Source organism: Grampus griseus (genome assembly GCF_964374135.1).
Source record: "Grampus griseus genome assembly, chromosome: 2".
NCBI classification, from domain to species: domain Eukaryota; kingdom Metazoa; phylum Chordata; class Mammalia; order Artiodactyla; family Delphinidae; genus Grampus; species Grampus griseus.
In genome coordinates this window covers 145,646,642-145,665,067 of record NC_139018.1, presented here as the reverse complement: position 1 = coordinate 145,665,067, position 18,426 = coordinate 145,646,642, and the positions used below count along the sequence as shown (strand labels likewise).

Below are 18,426 nucleotides of genomic sequence, written 5' to 3'. Positions count from 1 at the left end.
ACCAGTCCCATCCTGAGAGCTGGCTGCCCACACTCAGCCATCGGGGCAGTGGGGCGCCCTCCCCGCAGGAACCCGAGCCCCAGCTGAGGGCGGGGCACACCGCTGCTGCCCCCTGGAGCGCGCTGTCCTCGAGGGGCTCCCCGCACAGCCGCATCCGGGGGCCCCACGTTCGCCCTCCACGGCTCCACACCACACGGACGTACAGACAAACCCTTGTCCGTCGCAATGAGAAAATTCAGAATGTGGCAAAATACGTGACTGTTCTACAAAGACTGGTTCCTGTGACTCTCCTTGGATAAAGACCCCTTTTGGTCCAAAAAAAAAAAAGTGGGTGGTGAGGGCATGCCCTTCGGAGGAGCCAGTGTCATCAGGTGGGCTGTGGGTTCAGGGGTCGGGTCCTGGGTCCGGCTCCCACTCCTTGGGGTGCAGGCGGGCAGCCTAGATGTACAACGGGGTCTCCTGGCCTGTGAGGAGCCTGAACATGGCGGCAGGCATGGTCTTCATGTGGATCTGCCAATGAGAGAGAGGGGCTGACCCAGCCCTCCCTGCCTCCGCCTCCCGCCCCCGTCCCCCGCATGCGAGGCCAGCGATGCCCAAGTCCCCTGAGCGTGTCCTGTGTAAAGTACCAGCGTCCAGAGGGGAGGAAGAATGACCTGTGGGCTGTCAGCTACAAATTGGCACTTGTCTTGGGCACTTGCCATCTACCTCTACAAGGATTGAAGCAGGTGCCACTGCAGCTGCTGACCTTCAACACCCCCTGAAAGGAGTTCAGGGTGGAGATCAGGAATGAGGCCCTCTGTGCTCTGGGGAAAACTGGGAGGACAGGTCTTCAGATAGATAGATAGTGAGATATTTTCAGGAGCCCATTTTATGAGCCCAATTCTTGCATCTCCTCATATCTAGAAAAACACCGAGATCCTTCCTGGTGACGTCTGCTGCTCATGACTAGCTGTAACCCTCAGGAGACTTGCAGAACCTCCTGCAAAAAATACGTGCTCCATTGCATGTCCTCCCTTCACCAAAATCACATGCATACTGACCTTCCCCTCTGCCTCTTGGGAGCAGTTTACCAGAGCTATATGAAATGCTGTCTCCTGGGCTACAGTCCTCATTTTGCCCCAAATAAAACAACTCACAACTCTCACGTTGTGCATTTGTTCAAGTCGACACCGTGGTCACCACCCCGATGGCGGCTTAGAAAGCGTACCCTGACTGCGCGGACTGTGACCTGGGCGCCCCGTCCAGGTCTTCAGAGGGTTTTACACGCGGTCAAGGGCCGTTTTCCCTTCAGCTCAGGCTGACACCAGGTGCATAAAAAGTTGGACTTTTGACTGTGCACCGAGCTGAAGGCAGGCTGGGGCGCCCAGGCCTCCTTGGAAACTGCAAGGGGCAAGCTTTGCCTCGGCGTGAGACCCAGAGGCTCACACACAAAGTGCGTGTGCGGCGGGCGGAGGCCTGGGGCCCCCCAGCCCCTGGGGGTCAGTTAGCAAATGAGCCTTTGGGGCCTGACCTCAGTCCCTGGCACCACAGAGGCTGGGTACGCCAGCAAGGCACAGAGACGGCTGCCCGGAGAGGCCAACCGTGGGGGGCACATACCCTAAATCCCGCCTGGGCCCCGGGCTCTGCTTCTGCTTCCTTTAAGCACTCTGCTCCGCAGGCTAGCCCGGGACCCAGCCGTGCTCAGGCCCCTGTGGGTGACCGTGGCTCTAGGGGGTGGGCTGGCAGACCTCCAGCGCCCAGGGAGAGGCGGCCGCAGGTGCAGCCACCCCCAGGGGCGTGCAGCCAACCCCCCAGGACTGCCCTTCCTCGGGCAAGCCGTTCTCGGGCCTTATCTGACCAACCCAGATGGCCAGTCTGGCCGAAGCGTTTTCTTGTCACCCAGGCTCCCCCCCGGCCCCCAACACCAGGATCTGTCTGATCCACTTAGATGTTTGCTCCTTCATCAGCCTGCAGTGCCTTTTCCCATCAGCAGATTCATTCTAATTCCTCAATCTGAAACCCACCCCCAAGGCCCAGCAAAACACCAGATCTAGTGATCGGTGACTCCTTTTCCGAATGTGCTCAGGGATGATGGAAAACACAGGCAGACAAGCTCATCTCTCAGGACCAGCCAGGACCGGCTTCCAACACCCTGGGCCTGAGGCCCAGCCTGACTGATACCCATTCACCTCAGGTCCAGACAGTCGGACGCATTTCTCCCGCTCCCAGCCCAGCTCCCCCGCCCGACTGATGGCCCCAGCGGGGCGGCTGTCTCGAGGCGTCTACTTAGGACAATTGGATTTTCCTTTCTTTGAAGCCATTTGTAAGAGAAGGCTAATGGCGCCTACCTGGCCCCCTCCTTCCTGAGAGCTGCTGTCTGCCACCACCCATGCAGGGAAACAGGCCTCCTCCCCCAGCCTTGGGACTTTCACAAAATACTGAGTGGGTTAACGTGGCCCCAGGAAAGGTGTCCTGACCGGACGTGATCTGAAGGCCCCTCAGGGAACAGCACATGCTCCCCCCACCAGCCTCCAAAGAGGAAGCCGTGCCCTCTCCCCACACAGCCCCTGGGTCCCCACCGCCCTCAGAATCAAACCTAAACTCCCCGCCCAGCACCTGCCTCCACAGCCGTCCCGTGTCACCCGCCACTCAGCGCTGTCTGCCCCTTCTGCGCTGCTGTCACCCAGGCTTCACCCAGGGAGATACCCATTCACCCTGACTCCCTGCTTCCCACACACCTACACACACACACCCCTGCACCGGGGAGGCCTCCTTCCCAGCACTGGGCTGGTACCCCCACTCCCAGCATCTTACGTCCCCCGCTGAGGTACCCTGCTCCCTCCTGAGCTCCCCGCTCTGTACCCCGTCCACCCTCACGCTGGCATGGCATCGCACTGATGCCAGAAAGAAGCAGAAAAGGAGGCGGGTACAGCCAGCGGAGTGGGAGAGGGGAGCACAGCAGGGCCGGCCTGCGAATGCCCACCCCCATCCCATCAGCCACAGTTACCCGGGGTGAGGAGGGGGTGCCAGAGCCCGCCTGCAGAAGGCTCCCCTGTGGGAGACACAGCCGTGCTCAGCTGATGCAGCCCCGGAGGAGGCTCAGGAAGGTCCGGGTGGGAGCGCGCCAGCCAGCAGATGTGCCCAGGTCCCCGCAGGAACAGGCTCTGCCCAGAAGGGAGGCTTTGCTCTGGGGTGCTTCCCCAGCACCTTATACACGCCCTCGGGGATTAGATGTCGGCCATGGAAACATCTGGGCTCCGAGAGCCCGGTTCTGGCTTCGGGCAGTGACCTCTCACCTCTCCCACCGAGTTGGACAGCGCCTGGACGATCTTCTCATGGGCCGTGGCCACCACGCTCTGCCCGTTGATCTCGATGATGCGGTGGCCCACGCGGACGCCGCCCCGCTCCGCGATGCCCCCGCGCATGAGGCTGCAGATCTAAGCGACACGGGGGCGGAGGGTGGTCGGGTCAGCACAGGGTCCCCGCCACGCTCGCCAGTCGCCTCCAGCCCCCAACGACGAGGAGGAGAATTCATCACACGCAGGATGAAGCCCCCGGGCAGACGCTCCTACATGCCGTCTGCCGACTCACCAACTGGGAGGTTACGGTTTGGAATGCCTGTCCCCCCACCGCCCCCCGCCACCGCCCTCGCTGGTTGGAATCTGCCCCCCCACCCCGCCCCAGCCCCCCGGAGCCTCTGTTCCTGGGTCAGGGGTGTGGAGGCCGGGAGGTGTGCAGATAAAGCCGATCTGGCAGGTTCGCCAGCAGCCACTCTGCTCCTCTTTCCAGTGAAGACGGTCACTGCTCCCCCATCACGGGGAGGTGGTGATTTCACCAGCCGACAAATGGAAAGAGATGATGCAGCCCCCATGGGTGTGAGATCCACTAAACACTGGGTGTCAGAAGGTGGGTCCATGCAGACAGCAGGGAGGGCGAGCAGCCCCAGGGCCCATGGAGAGCGGGGGGGGGGGGCAGCTGCGCCCGGGGGGGTCCCCGGGGCCCTGTGGGAGCCACGGGAGGGGGGTGGGATGAAAGCACTGCAGCAAGAGAGGCTGGGGCGGGAGGGAACAGGCAGGGCGCCAGGCCTCTCATCCACCCCCAGCCGAGGGCAGACGGCAACGTCCCTGGGGCCGAGGCCGCCCGAGAACAGCCACACCCGCACTGGAGGTCTCCCCTGTCCACCTCCGCCAGGCACCTCTACCCTGGGCCCCTTGCAGCAGTATCCCAGCCGTCCTGCCTGAAGGCTGCCCTGTACCAGACGTGTTTGAGAATGAGGAAGGCCGAGCCCAGAGTCTGGTGGGAGGAGAGGCCCAGGCTGGTGGGACCCTGTCCCCCGAGTGCCCGGGGGACACCCCCCATCACCTGACAGCCTCGTTGTACCCACGGAGGCCTTGGTCTGTACGGTTTCCTCAACCCAAAAATGCCACCAGAAGCTTTTTAGGGCTTTTGAGGGGTCCTCGTATGATTCTGGCCAGCCTCCTACAAGGTCAAGGTTGGCCTGCCCGCAGGAGGCGCAGGTGCAGGCAGGACGGCCAGCCTCCCGCAGGCTTGGTGTTCTTCCCTTCCCACCGCGAGGCTCAACGCTGCGAGGCCTCCTCCATGCCCTGTGACGAATGCCACCTGGGGCCCGTACCTGGGTCAGAGCCCCTTCCCATCCCGGCCCTGGCCGGGCTGCTCCACTGGCTAGGGGCTGACTCTCCACCCCCAGACAGGACCCCTCCAGCCCAGCTGCCTGTGCTCTCCCTCGGCACTGGCCTGGCATCTTCTGAAGGCTGAGATAGGCTGAAAGGCCACTGACCCCAGGCTGGCCCTGGCACCCCTGCAGGACTCCCACCTGTCATCTGTTTTCTGGTCTTTCCAGATCCACTTTGTGCGTAGGTGTGTGTAAATCCCAGTGCGGTGCCTGAAGCCCTCGAGGTCCCTCCCAGTCCTCAGGACCCCTCTCTTCTAGAAGGAGACACAGATGCAGGCTGATGTCACAGCCCAAGGCCACTCCTACAGCAGCACCTGGGCCAGACCGGACTCAGGGTGGAGAAAGAGAAGCGGGCTGAGCCCACCACCCATTTTCCAGTAAGGGGAGCAGCCATCCTGTGCTGTGAAGGCTCTGCCTACCTGTCAGTATCAAGGATTAACTTTTATCCCCTCCCCCCCCCCCCACCCAGATGATTTAAGGGCATTTTGTGCCCTTCGAAGATCCAGGCTTCAGGAAGACCTGGCAGGTGTCAGGCAGGGCCCAGGTGCTCCTGATGGAAGCTGGGACACCCCGTAGCAGGCGCTGTTTCCCTAAGTCCCTAGTGGTAGAGTCTTCCCTCATGGTGGAGATTTGGGGACAGAAGGTAAAGAGGGGAAGGGGACAGGGAGAGGGAGAAAATAGCTTTGCACCTTAAGAGGGGGTTGCCAGGAAGATGGACTCAGACCCTGGCAGGGGACCTCGGCTGGAACCTGGGGGGCCAGGCTGGCAGAGGGGGCAAGAGGGGAGCAGAAAGTGCTGAGGAGAGGGCCATGTGGGCACACGCCTGTACACATGCACACACAAACACACATGCACGTACACATGCGTGCGGGCGGCAGGTCTTCCGAAACGAGGCGTGCCCCCAGAACCCAGGGCCTTGGGCTGCTCTAATTTCTCAGGGTGCACCTCTCAGGAGGAACGCTGGTGTCTCCCAGCTGCGGACGTCCTGATCTCTTCCATGGTGTTGTGGGAACAGAGAGGAGGGGTCCATTTAGAAGGAGCGTTAACTGGCTCAGTTGGGGCCTGTCTGCAAACGAATGCCTTGTACTTTGGGCGTAATGAAGCTGAAAATGGGAAAAGCACTTGTGCAGGACTAACTCAGGGGTCAGCAGACTTTTCCAGGGACGCAGGGAACTTATCTGCGGGGCCCATGTGATCCGTGGGCTCTGCGGGCCCTGCAGTCCCAGTGGGAGGAAAGGCGGCTGGCTGGCCACGACAGGGCCTTGTAGGCACCTCTGTGACTTGGTTATTGACACCCGGGACCCTAGATGCAAACAGGACAGCCCCTGCACAGCTCACAGATGGCTCAGGTCCACGCGTGCGCTCGCCCACTGACGCCGACCACACACTCCAGCGTCTGATACGGGCAGAGGGCAAGCTCCCCACGACAGCCGTGCAGGCCAACGCCTGCCCCGCCACTGCCCAGAAGGGAGCCTGGGGCAGGTCCCTTCAGCTACCTGTTCCTGTGTCCTCATCTGTGCATGGGGACAGGGGATGCCCTCCCTAACCAGACCAACGCACAGACACGGGCTCTAGAGGGAAGCCCCAGGTTTGCAGGAAGAGCTGGCCAGATGGTGGCCTTTCCCGGTTCCTAGAACTGACAGACAGATGGACTGATACCCCAGACAGATGCCCCAGCAGGCCTACAAGTCTTGCAGCAATGGAACTAGACAGACTGGAGAACCAGAAGTCCTGCACGCCCATGTTCACGGCAGCTCGGTTCACAGTAACCAAGAGATAGAAGCAACCCAAGTGTCCATCAGTGGAGGAACGGACAACCAAAATGGGGTGTTTCCACACAATGGAACACGATTCAGCCTTAAAAAGGAAGGAAATCCTGCTACACATGCTACGACGTGGATGAACCTTGAGGACATTTTGCTGAGTGAAACAGGCCAGTCACAGATGGACAAAAACCGTATGATTCTACTCATATAAGGTACCTAAGTATGTCATATTCAACTTCACAGGGACGGGAAGTAGCACGCTGGTCACCAGGAGCTGGGGGAGCGGGAGGTGGGGAGTCAGTGTTCGCGGGAACAGACTTTCAGTTTTGCTGATGGAAACAGTTCTCGAGATTGGTTCTACAACAACGTCAATGTTCTTAACGCTGGAAAATGGTTGAGATGGTAAATTTCACGTTAATTGTATTTTACCACAATTGAAAAAAAAAACAAAAAAACCAGGAAAAGCAGAAGTTCTAGGAGAGAGTCGGGACCAAAAGAAAAGGGGGAGAGAGGGGCAGATTTCACAAGGTAATCCAGCTTCTCAGCCACAGGGCCTCTTGCTTTAAAGAAAACACAAGCTACACTGAGATCCTCGGGGCCAGTGCTCAGGCTGGCAGCCCCCAAACACACGCACCTGAGTGCGCACGCACACACGCACGCACACGCACCGGTGTGTGCACACTGACAGCCATGCAGAGGGCCCCTCCCCCTCACCTCTCACCTGACAACACCCAGACGTACCTGATGCCCCAGCGCTGGGACATACTTCACCTAACTGCTCACCCCAGACATTGAAACAGGCACCTGCCACAGGCAACGTTCCTGGAGGCATCAGGCAGAAAACGGCACCGGGTTTGCATTGGGGCCAACAAACACCACCTCCGGCCTGGCATTCCGCCACCTGCTCTCCAGCCACCGCCTCCCGGGTGCTCTCAGGGCAGGGAAGCCCCGGGAGCCACCATGGCCCCTGCCTCCTGGCCCCTAGCACGCGCACCCCCATTCACAGAGGCAGGATGCCAGCTGGTGGGTGGGTGGCGCTGGGGGCCACGCAGCTCCTCGTCCACAGCTGGCCCCAAGCACACACACCGTGGGATTCGGACCCTGGACCAGCAGCAGAGGCACCAAGCAGTGGGCGGCACCAGGACCCCTGTGTGCACACCTGTGACCCGGGAAGGGCAGCCTGGCAACGCTGCCTTCAGAATCAGCGGGTAATACTTCCCCAGTTCCAGACCCCAGATCTGCTGTGACCCTGAACCCGACACCCCCAAACCTTGTGGGAAGCCCCCCTGGCCTCAGCCTCCCAGCGACTCATACCAACCTGGGAACATCCCCACACACCCCCGCCGCAGAGACCCCTCCTGTAACTCCCCAGGGATGCACCCCCGCCAGCCTCCCCTCCCCCATCTCTGAGAGGGAAGGCTCAGGGCCAGGCCACACTCAGGCCACCCCACACCTGTCCTCTCCACTGCCTCCCCTTCCTCTCCCGCTCGCTTCAATTCAGCCCCCACAAAACTCTAGGCAGAGCCCCCTTTCTTGTGTCTCCTCGTCCCCCTTCCCCACCTCGGTCCCTACGGCCTCCCCAGCTGTGTGACCCAGGGCAAGTTACTAAACCTCTCTGTGCCCCAGCTTCCTGACCAGTTCCCATGCTCCTTATTAGGCTGTAGTGAGGATTAAAATGAACTGGCTGGAGGGAGTATTTGCAGGGGAAGGATTTTGCTTTTTGGTGGTTGGGGGGGGCGCATCGGGCCCCAAGAACAGGCAAAGCCCTTGGCCACCCCCCAGGAGCCTGGCCTTGAGGGGAAAGCTGGCCCTGATGCATCACGCCATCTCCCTGCAAGGCTTGCAGCAGGACAGGGGCTGCATCTTACAAAGACCATGAACCAGGCCCACCTAGATGGCGAGCTCCCCGGGGCCATGCAGGAGGGACAGCCTGGGCCCCACAAGGCTGCCCAGCAGGGCAGGGGCAGCCCTCAGGGTCACACAAGCAGGGCCGTCTCAGGGGCTGCCGGTCACTGACAGTCCTCCCTACCACCCACCTGCCCCCACCCCAGGGAGAGAGGTCCTGCGGACGGCACCCAGGCAGGCCCTGCATGGTGTCTCAGGGTGTCAGGGGCAGGTCTAAGGCCCGCCCAGCTGCTCCCAGGCCCATCCACACAGTGCGCATAGAAGCTGCAGGCAGGGACCCTGGGCAACCTCCTGCACGGCCCCGGACACATGTGTGTGCAGAGCAGCCGGGCAGGGTGGCACTAGCTGGACCACCAACTGGCCAACTCCCGGGGCAGATGCCATGTTCCGGAAAGAAATTCTCAGGGGGTGCAGACAGCCTGGCTGGGCCCCCGTGCTTGGGTATGGTGCCAAGGGGCCTTCCTTCTCTGCAGAGTTTGGGCCCAGTGGGCCCTCCTTGGAGGTCTCGGTACTTCATGGATTTTCTCAATCTGCCCAGAAAGCTTCAGTGACTCGCCCAGTGTCACACAGCTGGGAAGGTACGGCCAATGTCAGCTTCAGATGCACCCACACCCTTTCCTTCTACGTCTTGGGCACCAGCTGAACCACCTTCCCGGCCAGCCCTGTGTTTGTGGGGCATGTGACTGAGCCCCGTCTGGCCAGATGGATGTAGACAGAAATGGCCAGAGCCACATCTGCGCCCGTCAGACAAAGAGCGCCCTGGGGGGTGGTGAGCCTGGGCCCCTGAGCGACCCTGTGGCACGAAGCCCCTCCCACGCTGGACTGTGACCCAAACAACAGATCAGCTCTCAGGCCGCTGAGATCCGCAGAACACCTGTTACAGCAGCAAGTGCGCCCTAACCCAGAGGGGACGGAGATGTCCTGTGACTCTCCCCGGCCCCGTGTAAACTCTCCACACTCCTGCGCCAGGTAGTGACGGGGGAAATTCTGTCTCATTTGTAGTCCTGTTTCTAGAACGTTCTCCCGATGTGTCCCCTCTGTGACCGTGGAGGGACACACACGTCCTCCCCCTCAACCTGACACCACCCCCATCCACCGCACAATCTCTTCCTTGGCTTTTTAGCACTCTGGGCTAGCGTAAGCAATCTGGAAATGACCGGCCTTCCCTCTTCTGTCCTCCATCTGTGGCCACATCCCTCCCTGCCCACTGGGACCTTTGTAGGAGAAACGACCCAGGAAACAGAGCTCAAGAGGGTCAGAGAGGAGGTGGGAACTCTGGAGGGAAGAACTCCAGCCTGAGGAACAGGCACAGACTTTTGGCCAGACCAGCACTCATTCAAGCCCAGCATCACCTCCTCCTGGAGGCCCTCCTGCCTCCTCAGTGGCTGGGGCCCCGCCTGACACAGCTCAGGAACCTCACACACGGCTCGGAATGGGTGAGTGAATGAGCGAATGAATGAATGAACAAATGAATGAGTGGGTGGGTGTCTTGCACACAGTGACTCTGACACTGCCATCGGCTGTGGGTCCCAACTGCAGGGGTGGGAGGACTCCTCCCTCCACTCTAGAGCTGGGGTCTGCAGAGAACAGCCACCACTGGGACGAGGGTGCCGAGGGCAGGGCTGGAGGGACCCATGCCGTGACCACACGCTGGCCCGCCCGCCCTGCCTGGACCTGCCCCCTCAGACAGGAGCGCTTCTGGAGGGACGGAGAGCTGCCCCCCAGCTCCCTGCACCAGGCCGTCCACGTGCACGGTGGAGGCTGCCAAGCGGACTCACGATGCCGTTCTGCACGCTGAAGCCCAGCTGGTACTTGAGGTCCGGCCGCTTGATGAGGACGGTGGTGACCGGCGGGCAGCTGACGATGTTCAGCTTCACCTGTGTCTGGTTCTTCAGACCCTGCGGAGCAGGAACGGGAGACCCAGTGGGTATCAGATGCCACTGGGAGGACAACCTCAGGGGCCTGGGAGGGTGAGCCAGTGGCAGGGCAGAGCCCCGGGAGCTGGGGGACCGAGTCAGGCAGGCCCCTCTCAGCCCTGGTGTCCCTCTGTGCGTGGATGCAGGCATCACCCTGACCGGATGCAGGGGTACTGCATCCCAGGTGGCAGTGCGCGCCGTGGCCCCTGTGCTCTGGTGTGCCCTTTGACCTGGGAGAAAAAAAGCTGCCCTGGGGGCAAGGCCAGGCTCCGAGCGCCCCTGTGCACAACCAAGAGGCGGGTTGTACACTAGGTCACACTTGGTGGTGCCCAGGAGGGGCCCTGGCCATGCTGAGTGCAGGAGGACTTCCTGTTTGGGAAGGTGGGGGCGCCTTCCTCAAAACAAAGCATCCTCCAGTGATGGACTCTCATGCTGGGGGTGGGGCGAGGACAGGGTGCAGCCGGCAGAGCAGAAACTTGTCAGCAGGAGGCTCTGGTGTCTGTGCCGAGACAGGCCAAGGGAGGCCCCAGGCCCCAGAGGACAGTGGATGCTGCGGCCATGGTCCTGGGGTTGGGTGGGGGGAGGGGAAGGGGCCCGGCCTGAACGTGGCTGCAGCAGCAGGGAGCTCCTCCTCTGTGCACGTGTGCATATGCGCGTGTGCACGTGCGCGCACGCGCACACACACGCGCACACACACACGCGCGCGCGCACACACACACACACACACACACATACACACACACACACACACACACACACACACACACACACACACACACACACACACACACACACACACACACACACACACACACACACACACACACACACCACCCCCCCAGGTTAGACACTGCCCCAGGAGCTGCAGCCCTCAGAGCGAGGGTCCCGGCTGGCCAAGCCTCTGGCACCTCTGATGAAGGCCTCTTCTGTGCCTGTCTGTCTGTCTAGCTACACAGTACCCACTGGGACTGGGTCCCCAGGTCCAGGAGCCCCCTCACAGGGCCTTCATCTCTGAGTGACAAGGGAGAACAGAGGCCCATCCTCCAGCCCCGAGACCACAGCAGGGCTGCAGGGAATGAGCCGCGGGACAGATGGCCCCCCGTAGGCTGAGCCACTGTCTGGACCCTTGAACAGAGCAAAGGCACCGCCATGCCGAGGTCCCCTTGGATGGCTGCCTGACGCTTCAGCCCGGGGGGCTCTCACAGACAAGCAGGGGCCACCTGTTTGTGTCCCCTCAGCGTGACTCTCTCTAGGGAGGGTCTGCATCTCCCGAACCTGCAGGCTCACGGGTCAGACGGTGAGAGCAGCCTCCCAGCTCAGATCCAGGCAGGGGAACCAACCTCCCTGTTTACCCAGCAGGTGAAAAGTCCCAGGCAAACTAAGACAAGCTGGTCACCCGACATCTACAGGTCCTTGGCCCTCACCTGGGGCAGCCCAGGTCCCTCTCTGATGTCAGGGCCGTGGTACAGTCTTGGGTTCAAAGTCACTGGGTGGGTCTCTCTGGGCTCAGCATTCTGGCGGGTGAGGGGGGATTACAAAGCAGCGAGGATATAGCGAGGTGGGGCCCCGCACCCACCTTGATGATGCCCTGACAGGTGGCGAGCGGCAGCCCCACCAGGCTGGTGCCGTTGATGGACATGATCTGGTCACCGATGCTCAGCTTCCCCGAGCGGGCAGCTGGACCTCCATTCATCATGTTGGCCAGGATCACGGTGGGCAGGATGGAGCCCCAGCCCGACTCCACCACCACCACACCCAGGATCTCACCCTTGTGCTTCTCCAGCTGCAGCTGCAAGGAAAGGGGTAGGGTAAGAGAGGCCCACCTGAGATGGGGGCTGGGGGCTGGGGGCTGGGGGCTGGGCCTCTGCCCAGCATCCCGGAAGGACCAGCCGACCCGGGCCAGGTGCCTGTCCTGCCCTCAGAACCGAGGCCACCTCCTCGCGGCCAGCCTGCTGTCTCCCTGGCCTCGTCCAGCTCTGGCTCCCAAGGCCTCCTGGGACCCACCCAACCATCCTGGGGACCAGGAGCACAGACCCCCTCCTCTAGCCCCAAGCTCGGCCCCAGTGTCCCGGCTCCCGCACCCACCCCTCCCCCCAAACACACGGAGGCTAGAGGGACGTGTTCTCAGAGTCCAGATGCACACCCAGCCCGGCCGGCGCTCTTGTCTGGAAAAGTCCTTCTATTTCCTATCTGCCTCACGGGTCACTCACAGAAAGCTGCCTGTCATTCATCCATTCAGCAACAAGCCAGGATCATTCACTCATTCCCAAGCAGTTAGGGTACAGGCCACCCCCAGGGATTTGCTCCTCTTCTCTGAAGAACTTTCTAGAGACCCCTGAGCAAACCCACCGGAACCTGCCAAGGCTTCACTACGGGCGGCTTCCCAGCACCCTGGGCAGAGCCCCAAGTTCCCCGTTTTCAAGCTGCCTCCCGCACGCTTTCCAGAAACACCTCGAGGGGCTGAGCCCACATCTAATAGCAGCATTAAAAGGCACATTTTCAAGGTCATTTTAAGACTGACCGTCAGCAGCTTCTTCCCTACAACAGCACCGCATTTCCCACACAAGTGCTCACTGCGAAGGCAGGGGCCACACACCAGGAAGGCTCGACCCCGCCCCGCCTGCCAGCTGTGCCCCCCGCCCCGGGCACCCACCTCTTTGCAGTTCTCCGAGTTGGAGAAGTGGATGAGGTCGTCGTTGTACATCTCCTGGGTGTTGATGATGTCGCTGTACTCCTTCTGGCTCAGGTCCTCGGGGTTGATGCCGTTGGCCCGCAGGAACTCCTGGTAGGCCACGCTGAAGGCCTGGCCAATGGACTGGGCAATGAGCTGAGCCTGTGGGGAGGGGCGCCCAATGGAGACGGGCAGGCGCACGGGCCCCGAGGGGTGACCACGGCACAGCCTGCACGGGGGCCCCTGCCTGGGCTCTGAGGAGCCACAGAGAGACCGTGGCCCGGGTCTCTGTCGGGGGAGCCCTTCCGCTGCTGGTGCCCTGCCTGCCCCCACCCGAGCTCCCTTACATCCCAGACATCCTAAGACAAAGCACAGTTTCCAATAACGTCTGGGGAAATTATGAATTATTTGCTAATGATCATAGTTTCATTGTTTTCACTGGCGACTGTACTATATTTTCTTTTCACCCATCGTTTTTTCTTTAACAAGTGTGTTTTATTTATTTAAATATTTGTTAATTGTTATTAAATTAATTTAATGAAATTTAAATTAATTTATTTAAAATTAAATTCATATTTATTAAATAAATATATTTACTTGGCCCATGCGGGATCTTAGTTCCATGCCCTGTGCAGTGGAAGCGTGGACTCCTAACCACTGGACCGCCAGGGCAGTCCCCCACCCATCCTACTCCAAACACTGACTGGGGGGTGCATCCTCTGGGGAACGTCACAGAGACTGTCAGTCACCCACCCAGTATTTACTTCTCTGGAGCAACAGGACCCAGTCCAGCTGCGGGGGGGTGGTGCGGGCAGGATGTGTGTCCAGCTGCTCTCGTGGGGCGTGTGGACGTGTCAGGCTGAGGCCAACGAGAAGCATGCGGCCCTGGGGACACCAGCACAGGGCAAATCGTGGAGCAAATCACTTCTTTCTACTTCAACAGGACCCCTTCTATGGACTGGACTGTATCTGATACCGCGGAAGGCTGGACTCTCAACAGTCACTGTCAAAGCTTACATGCCACCTGCCGGCGTGCAGATAAAGGACCATGGGAAGTGAGGGCTAAGGACCCAGTTCCTGGGCCACGCCAAGCACCCTGGCAGCCAGGCAGCCGGGGGAGAGCAGTGGGACCCCTCAGCAAACCTCGGGTCAACAGGGCCTGAAAACACGTGGAATTGAGGGGTTCGGCCTGAATCCCATTCTTGCTCTACACGCTGCATGATTCTCGGGCTGCGAATGAATAAGCCTTTGAAGAAAGCGGGCTGGGCTGCATAACAGAGGGAGAGCCCGGAGTCCTTAGATTCTAGACCAGACGGCCCTCCCAAATTGGGCCCCGAACGGTCTGCAGGAGCGAAGCCCGGGTCCACTAGGCAGGACCAAGCCCTGCCCGCCCCCAGGAGCAGTGTCCTGGCAGTCTGGCGGCTCTGCTCAGAGGGAGAACCAGCCACAGGCACGGAGCCCCGGGACCACCAGGTGGCGCCACTGGCCCAGACGTGTATGGAGACGGTGGAGGGAGCCCCGCGGTGGCAGGTCCTGGAGGGCGCCTGGCCCGAGGCTCAGGCCAAGCTGAGGATCCAATGGGGCCTCCAGGAGGAGGCTGGTCCCAGGATGGAGGGTGGAGGGCCGAGGGCCACCCGGAGGCCTGGATGTGCCCTGCCCCCCCGGGGTCTCAGGCTTGCTGACACCAGCTGCCCCCAGGCCTCTGGGTCCATCTTCCTCTGACTGGGGTCCCCTGGCTGGGAAGGGGGTGTGAGAGCATCACTTCGTTCCCCCTGCCCACTGCCCTGAGCCTCCCCTCTGAGCTCTGCCTGGTAGGCGCCCATCACCTGGGGGAGCACCTGGGAGGGCAAGGTGGTCCATGCCTGGGCTCCATGGGGCACAGTCCGGGAACCTCAGCGTCTTCCCACCAGCGGCTGGCTGCAGTCTCCCATCCCCCATCTGCCCTGTGTCCTGGCATCCCTGCCACCTGAGCTGGGGCCAGTCATGGAGAATCGCCCCTGCCCCCAGGTCACAGCCAAGGCTGTGAGCCCAGAAAGGTAGGGAGCGTCACGGGGGCCTCCCCGAGGGGCTGGCATTGGAGGCTGGGACTCAGAGGGGGCCTCCTGCAGGTGGGCGAATAGCGAGGGAGGCTGCCCTGCCCCCCCAGCCCTTTCATTTCTTCGGCTCACCTGTACTGCCCTCCACTTTACAGAAGGGAAACGGAAAGTCTGAGAGGGCCACCAGGGTCCTTAGGGCCACCTTCCATTTTCTCCAGGTGTCCCCCTCTGTTCTCACTGGACCCTTGGATCCTCCACTCACCCCAGCAGCAGTCGGACCCGCATGGGGCCACCATCAGGGCCCGACTCTCAGGATGGCTGCTGCATCCCCTCACGCCCCTCCCAGCCCATCCTTCCCATGTGCCTTCAAGGACCACCTGGAGCCCCGCCCCCACCTGTGCTCTCAGCCTTCTCTCCCACGGAATAGAGAAACCCAGGCCGCAGCAGCACCCGGGGCACGGTGGGCACCTCGGAGCCCCTTCCTGCTCCCCGAGCCAGCAGACTGTTCACCCCCTGCCACTTGGCCTGTTTCTTGCCTCCCCTGCCCATCACCACAGCCCTTCTCCAGGGCCCATCACATGCCCCCAGGCCGGGTCTCAGAGATTCCTCGAGCCATAAGCCAAACAAAAATTCCCATGCAGGTGTCCACAGACATCTGCATAATGGTGAAAGGAACACGTGTGTGCACTGGTGAGTCTGTAGGTAAACTTCCTCTCCTATAAATGTGTCATTGCTTCAGAGCACTTGTAGGTGACTTCAATTTCTCAGCAAAAAGGTCACTGCCTCCACCCACCCTGCATTCAAACATGAAAACACTGGGACCCTTCCCCACTGCTCCGGGTCCCTGACACGCCCTCAAGGCCCTTGGTAACCGAGAATGCCCTTTCCAAGCATCCGTGGAGGAGAGAGAATTTTTTAAAATCCTGCTCTGGCAACAGCCCCAAGAACAGCTCAGCTGCTGCCTCCTGGGTGATCCTGAATCAGACCTGCCCTGGGGGGGCAGCCCAGAGACCCCGCTCACCTCCTGCCCTGCAGCTCCCTTCCCCGGTCCCTTTCTCCCTCTTCCAGGCTCAGAAAGATGCTCTCATCCCATCCAAGGAAGGAGTCAAAGGGCTTATGGTCTCTTAGCGAGTCTGCGGTATTTTAAACGTCAGAATTACAGTTGACCCGTGAACAAAATGGGGATTAGGGGCTGTGACCCTCTGTACAGTCTATAAAAAATCTGTGTCTAACTTACAGTCAGCCCTCCGTACCCGCAATTCCTCCGTGTCCGCGGTTCATGATCGCGGAGTCAACCAAGGCGGACGGTGTAGCGCTGTAGCATCTACTACTGACAAAGGTCCATGGGTAAGTGGGCCCTCGAAGTTCAAACCCATGTTGTCCAAGGGTGCACTGGATTTTCCAACTTCTCATGGCCTGAAATGGCCATGAGCAGAAGCAGAGGCGCTTCCCCATTTGCAACCCTGGAGTGTGGGGCGTGCATCTCAACAGAAAAGTTAGTCGAGGGCTACTTTATTTGGGGAGAACAAGGTTTTGTTAAAGGACCTTGTCAAAGAGCTCCTCGGCATATTTAAGTACGGTTCCATTTGCAAACAGCTCCTGAAAAACTTATTTCATGAAGCGAAACAGAGCTGTGTTCATGGTCTCTGCAAACTCAGAGTGTTAGAAAAATCACCACTTCCATGATGGGGCACAGAATCCCCATCCTATATGTGCTTTCCTGGGACCACAGAGCCCATGGGGCCTGGGCCGTCGGGAGGGGAACATCACGCCCGAGCATTTACTTACATCCTCAGACTCAAACACGTGGCAGATCATCTTATACTGCTTCTTCCCCTCCTGGGCCCCGGGGGTGGTCTCGATGCAGTCCTGGGAGGCTGAGCGCGGCATGCGGCGCCTGGCCATCAGCACCACGATGTTCCCGATGTCCGCGATGTAGGAGATGGTGCGAAGGGCGTGGTCCATCATGGTCTCCTGGCGGGAGAGGCACGAGAGGGCCTGCGTTACAGGGAACAAGCCCTAAAAAACACCCAAGTTTGGGGGCTCTCAGTCTCGACACTCCTGACGTTTGGGGCTGGACCATTCCATACTGTGAGGGTGTCCTGGGCACAGTAGGACGTTTAGCAGCATCCCTAGCCTCCACCCACTAGACGCCAGTGGCATCTCCTCCGTCCCAAGTTGTGATGACCACAAAGATCTCCAGCTGTGGCCAGATCTGCCCTGAGGGACAGAGTCTCCAGGGTAGAGAGCCACTGCCCCAGCGAACAGAGCATTTTAGGGCGGTGATTCCCAGTCAAGGTGATGTGCCTTCACCTTAGCCCTGTAGCTTCCAAAATGATGCTCGTGGGGGCATGATGCTGGGTGGAGCTCCCGGTCCTGTGGAGGAGGGGCAGCAGCTGAGGCCCGTCCCTACCCGATCGGAGGCCATCTGTGGCTCTGGAGAAGGCGCCTCTCCCTGCAAGGAGGGCGCCTGGCTCAGACTTCCTGCCAAGCAGAGGAGGAAGGCTCCAGAGCCAGTGTTTCCCAGGGCTGAGCTCGTCCCAGGAGCTCAAGCAGCATGGGCCTGGGCAGGGGCTCCCGAGGCAGCCCGCCTGACTCTGATGGATGGGTCTCCGCAGTCTTTCAATCCCCCCGGGGCCTGGCGGGCCCATCCCTCTCGATGGCTTTTGTCATCTGGCAGAAATCTCTACCAAGCATCATTCCCGGGGCCCCTACCTAACAAGGCTGCACACAGAGGCTCTGAGAAACTAATCAGCTGGTCCTTTAGGCCTTTGTCCTCTTTCCAGAAAAGAAAATGGGGCATTTCTGCAACCTCTGCAGCCCGTCTTCATCACAGAAGCCACTTCTGCACACTTCCTGGAGCTGCTGTGTTTTCTGGCCAGCTCGGGGTGGGGGGCTGCGGTTTATAACCACAAGAACCCCCTTCCGGGAGGGGCCGCTGGAAAGGGGACAGTGGAGGTGGCTCTTCAGCATCTCTTGATCTCCAGCCACTTTCAGAAACACCTGACTCAACCCCCAGGTGTCAGAAATGAGCTTCTCCCCATCTCCGAGCACCTGTCAGTAGCAGAGCCCGCTTCCTCCCAGACAAGGCCGCCCGCCACGTGGCCTCGTCCCCTTCCTGCCCCAACCGGCCACTCGAGTTCCCACAGTCTCTGCATCTGTTCCTGCCTCCCAGCTTCTCTGCTAACATTTCTTATTTTACAGTCAAACCAGTTTCCTACCACCACACTTCCAGTTCATCCTCAGCGACCTCAGAGCAAACTCTCAAATGATCCACAGTGCCCACGACTGGCCAGGCTTCCCCAGACACCTCGGCCAGGCAGCCAGGCCACGGCTCATGGAACCTTTCTGACCCACCTTCCCAGCTCCTGTTCTCCTCGCTCTCGGTGACCCCAAAGCCTGCAGGGGCCAGTGCTCAGTTAGTTCATCTTTAGGAAGCACCGTCCACCCCCCACCCCCA

At 60.5% G+C, this 18,426-nt stretch overlaps 1 protein-coding gene across 4 annotated transcripts in view; it reads right to left on the bottom strand.

Moving 5' to 3' along the window:
* Nucleotides 1-438: 438 nt before the first annotated feature.
* APBA2 (amyloid beta precursor protein binding family A member 2) overlaps nucleotides 439-18,426 on the bottom strand; it is a gene marked incomplete at both ends in the record, with an annotated part of 62,167 nt that continues 44,179 nt past the window's right edge. For 2 of the 4 annotated variants that reach the window (XM_082649190.1, XM_082649187.1), the window contains 6 exons: nucleotides 439-510; nucleotides 3,276-3,416; nucleotides 10,122-10,241; nucleotides 11,836-12,048; nucleotides 12,913-13,092; nucleotides 16,755-16,940. In XM_082649190.1, the coding sequence (XP_082505316.1) occupies nucleotides 439-510; nucleotides 3,276-3,416; nucleotides 10,122-10,241; nucleotides 11,836-12,048; nucleotides 12,913-13,092; nucleotides 16,755-16,940 (912 nt within the window). The remainder of the gene's footprint in view (nucleotides 511-3,275; nucleotides 3,417-10,121; nucleotides 10,242-11,835; nucleotides 12,049-12,912; nucleotides 13,093-16,754; nucleotides 16,941-18,426) is intronic. The other 2 variants (XM_082649188.1, XM_082649189.1) reach the window with 1 other exon arrangement.